Below are 5205 nucleotides of genomic sequence, written 5' to 3' on the forward strand. Positions count from 1 at the left end.
GAGAGAGAGAGAGAGCGGGGGGAGGAGAGAGAGAGAGAGCGGGGGGAGGAGAGAGAGAGGTGAAAAAAGAAAGAGAAGAAATATTGCATTCACGACGTGATTCAGAAAAATAATGGAATTTGTAATATCAATGACGACAGATAGCTACAGCATCGTTCATACATGCGTATTTTTCTTTTTTCTTGTAAAATATATTATTATTACGAATGGCAGAATCATTAGAATGCTAGATTAAATATCTTTCAGTACTAAGTTACTCATTGAGTTCAATTCCTGCTGGAGTCGACATTTCTAAACATAGTTCCGGAATTGCTAAAATAAAGGCTTCTCGAGTACTGGTGCGATATTGCGCACTTCATATAAAGATTAAAAACAAATTGTTTTAAAGCTAAACAACTAGCACTCCATGCTAGTATTCCAGTTGATCCGATCAACGGAACAGCTTGCTGGGGAAATTAACCTGTAAATAGCTGAGCACTCCGCAGACACCTCTATAACCCTTACTGTATACTATTTGAGAACCACTGCACTAGGGTATGATTTAAGAGAGGTTTAAGGTTGCTGTTTCTTGCAGGTAGAGCGATGAGGTAGACGCTTTGAATGGAAGCAAAAGCATAACAAAAATGATTCAAAACATTTTGTCTGTCATTCTAGCAATAATATTATTGGCACAATATTACAAGTAAATTGTCACTTGATTTCCTTTACACCGCAAAATTGAAACTTTGCGAGAACCTCTTCTATATTATTTTTAAAAAAGGAAGAACGCGAGAGATATTGTAATCTTCGATGCACTAGGTCTTATAAAGACGAGATAGTCATGGCTGGACCGACTCTGGTTGTATATTTGCTGGATCAGAGTTGTTAGAGAGGTGGATGGAATACCTCATAGTATTTTTTTTTTTTTATTTTGAAATATTTGCCCTCTGAACTCAAATACTACTTAAGTATTTGAACTCAGAAGGCATTGAGTCGGAACAAATATTTTTTATTGGGGTCGATAAATAAATGTCAATGCAGAACGATATGTTGATGGAACTGTTAGAACATCGAGCGAAGAACCATGCATTTTATTGTCCGTTTTTTTTTTTTGCGTTCTGGCAGCAACGACGGCGATGACAATGGGTCCAGGTTGTATTGGTACATGTCTGCACTCTTTTCCTTGGACAGACATCGGTGGCGTGGATAAGGTAGACATGCATGTATTGGGAAACTTCTCGGCATCTTTAAAACGTCAAGCCCAGATTTGGACATGTATCTGCAGATGAATAGTCAACACTGACCGACGGATGCCCAAAAGAACCGACCGTCACTTAGCAACAAATAATGGTTTCAAATTTTGTCACAGGGCCAGAAGATTCTGAGGGAAGGGGGTTAGTCATTTATATCGACCCAAATACTAATAAGGATGAAAGGTAATGTTGACCTCGGTGAAATTTGAGCTCAGAACGTAAAGAAGAACGAAACGTCGATAAACATTTCGTCTGGCGTGCTAACGGTCCTGCAGCACGCTGTATTCTTAACAACTAATGATAGGCGATTGCACAATCCTAGATTGCATTTCCTCTAATCTTTTCCATTTTTCATTCGGAAAGACCCATCAAGTGCTAAAGTGCATGGTGTTACAGCATCTGTAAATCCACATTGCAAAAGTCCAATCAGACTAAACTAGTATGAGGCTACGTAGTCTATACTTCACTAAAGTGATCAAAACAGGACCGAAAGTGTTTTGAATCGTCCCCCACGCTACATTTTAGAAAATTAAAATAAAATTAGGCTTTGGCTTAATATCAATTTTTTTTTATTTGCTGCATCATTACTTCTAGTTAACTTTTTAATGTTTCATGCCTTAAATAAGTTAACACCAACTTGCCTAAAATATCTATGACTTTAGTTTGTTAAAGCTGAGTCATTCGTTCTGAACAACTTCAAAATTAAGTAATTTTCAGGAAACACTATAGACACATTATTTTTCATGTCAGAGACGATAGTAAATGTCTGTCAGTAGATATTGATTTCTTAGGTACACTACCACAAATTTACAAGTAAATAGAAGTAAATGAAATAAACTGGCTCCAACTAGGAAGCGAAAGCAAATTCTGGTTTTAGTTCGCTCGGAAATTACATCATCTTCCTGATTCATTGACATATTTGTTGTGGTTGTTGGTTCTGTTTAATACCGCATCAGCTCTAATTGGATAAGAATTATAAGCAGAAGCAGTCATAATCATCCTATATTATGTTTTTTAGACATAGTGTTCCTCAGACTACATTATTCGATGTGTCCTTTCTTTTAAGACGGCAGTGTAATATATGAGAGATTTGATTGATATTTCTTGCCGGTTGAGCGGCCAAGTACAAATTCGTTCATTGGAACTAAAGATAGTCAATAAATGTTTTTGCAATTATATGAATTTAATAAAAGCTTATAGCACTTTTACTTGTTATTACTATGTTGAATTAAATAGTGAACAAATTTTCCTTTTCAAGTACATAAGATCAAATAATGTATTTGGAGAAAATGTTTTACATGTTAAAACTTACCACATCTCTAAAACAAGGAGTATAATTAGTCCAGTAAACGTTGGAGGTCGGGTGACGGAACCAAGTTCCATTTGGAAGACAATCTTTGAAAGCAAACGCTAAAAGAGAATAGAAATAGTAATGTACATAAAATAGTAATTCTTTTTTTAAAATTATAAATTAATTTTTTGAATTTAAAATTTGACCAAAAGCATTTTTCTTTATTCTACTCTTCAGCTAGAAGATTAAACACAATTTCATTCATTCATTCATTCATTCATTCATTCATCTCCCATTATCCCTGGGTGTTGAGTCCTTACGCATCTCCTCCATTGAGACCTGTCAGCAGGAACCGTCATTAGACTTTCAGATGGATTCCAAGAAGAAATAAGAGACCAACTGAGACTGGATATTATCCAACCATCTTGTTCTTGACCCACTCCTCGGTTGGCTCGGTTTGAAGAATCGTCTTGCGATTCTTTCCTACAACATTCTGGTCACATGTCTGTTATACCGAAGCGGTGACCTCTTAATGCGAAATATAAGACCAAAAGTTTAAAAATTTGATAAAATAGATAGAATTTTGCTGTAGCTTCAGCAGATGATGTTTTCTCACCCACAGACAAACTACTACAGATGTTAGTTAAGTTAATGTTGACTTATTTAATGCAAATGTCATTAAGAAGCTAATTACAAATAATAATCCAGTGAAAAAAATAATTGCTTCTAATATAAGAACAAAACTAATAGTTTTGAGGGGAAGGGATTTGATAATACCATCTGATCCAGTATTTGATTGGTAATTCATTTTATCTACACCTGTAGGGGTGGTAGGCAAAGTTGACCTTATCCGGATTTGAACTCAAAACTTAAAGAACCGGAATAATAGGCGCAATGCATTTTCCGATGATCAAACAATTCTGCCAGCTCGCTGCCTTTGCACCGAAAAAAAATATTCGTAAATAACATTAGAATGATTTCAGTAAGTATAGGAAAATATGTTTCATTCTTATTATGACTTCATTAGCAAAGACTTCCCCATAATTGTCAACGTAGTGATGGAAGAAATACTAAGCAAACGTATAGGACTGTAAATTAGTTGGTGTAGGAAAATATAAATGTTAATAATAATAATAATAATAATAATAATAATAATAATAATAATAATAATGTATTATTATCTGATATATTATCTTGAATGAAATAGAAAAGATTGATAAATATGGAGACCTGAGAATCGAGATCGCCAAGATGTGGCAGCCACAAGAGTCAAACGTAAAGGTTGTCCCTGTTATTACCGGAGCATTGGGTTCAATATCACCCAACCTGAAGGAACATCTGGAAACTTTAGAAATACCCTATAATCTAGGTGCATTGCAAAAATCGGCATTACTTGGAACTGCACGCATATTGCGTAAAGTACTGTCAGACTGAGGTCCTTGTTGTGACTCCCGGTAGACACAATATCTTCAATCAACAACATCACGATATTGGATACTGTGCAACGTCTTAAATAATAATAACCACCCTCACAAAATGTAACAAAAATTGTATTAGTGTATTTCATGTAGAAGCACTTAAAAGCTGCTTGAAATAAATATCAGTCGATGACTATCATTATTTTAATTATTTCGGTAAGTTTGTTCGATCACATGTAAAGAAGGATATTCAACAACTACTATAAACTTCCTGTTTCCTAATTTATATTTTAATGCTCGTAAAGATTTTCTGAACGGCTTGACGATCAATTCCGACCCGTCACCTGCTAATCTGTGGAACAGAAGACATTATATAGAGCTACATGTATGATGTCTGAACGATTAAAAGCCAATCTTTCTTTTCAGCTTCAGACTAGTCTTGTCATTCCTGGCATTATAAAATCCAATTACTAATGAACGATGTCAATCAAATTACTAGGAGCCTGTATAAAACCTAGTGAACAATTAATAGTCCTTATCACTTTCAGACAACCAAATATTGATTATATCGATTTTCTGTCCATAAATCGAAGTTTGTTGATTTTTTTTGCTATCTATCTATCTATCTATATATCTATCTATCTATCTATCTATCTATCTATCTATCTATCTATCTATCTGCCTATCTATCTGTCTGTCTATTTTTACTCAATTACTTTCAACTGGTTATTAATCTATGCAACTTTAGTCAAGGCCCATCCACTGATGTTGTCTGAAGACTCCGTCCACTAATGTGGATGGTCATTGAATAAAGTTGCAAGTAACTGGGTACAAATGCAATTACGAGATTTCTATGCAGCAGAAACGTGCGTCAGACACATTTAAATCAAATATGCTGTATAAATGACCGTTGAAATACAAAATTATGCAGATGTACTAATCTCCGTATTCATTGTAATTGTCTTGGATATACATCTGGTAGAATATTTATAATCCAGGAAAGTTAACCTGGGATGTACCCATTGGATGGAATACATTGGGATTGCTTACCTCAAGTAATACTAAGTGCTCCTTAATTCGATGCAGTTAGCTATAACCTGGATTAAAACTGAATACTCGAACGGTACTCGCCTGGATATTTTAACCGTGATCTATTCACTATGTATATATATGTGTGCTTGTGTGTATGTGCGTGTGCGTGTGCGCGTCTATGTATAAATATATATGTGTATATATATATATATATATATATATATATATATAT

The 5205-nt window shown here is 34.7% G+C and overlaps 1 protein-coding gene across 1 annotated transcript in view; it reads right to left on the bottom strand.

Annotated features, from left to right (window-relative positions):
• LOC106867957 (calcitonin receptor) overlaps positions 1 to 5205 on the bottom strand; it is a 228609-nt gene that overhangs the window by 92283 nt on the left and 131121 nt on the right. The window contains exon 3 of the mRNA XM_052969844.1: positions 2531 to 2642. Coding sequence (XP_052825804.1) covers positions 2531 to 2642 — 112 coding nt within the window. The remainder of the gene's footprint in view (positions 1 to 2530; positions 2643 to 5205) is intronic.

This window comes from Octopus bimaculoides, chromosome 1, assembly GCF_001194135.2.
Source record: "Octopus bimaculoides isolate UCB-OBI-ISO-001 chromosome 1, ASM119413v2, whole genome shotgun sequence".
NCBI lineage: Eukaryota > Metazoa > Mollusca > Cephalopoda > Octopoda > Octopodidae > Octopus > Octopus bimaculoides.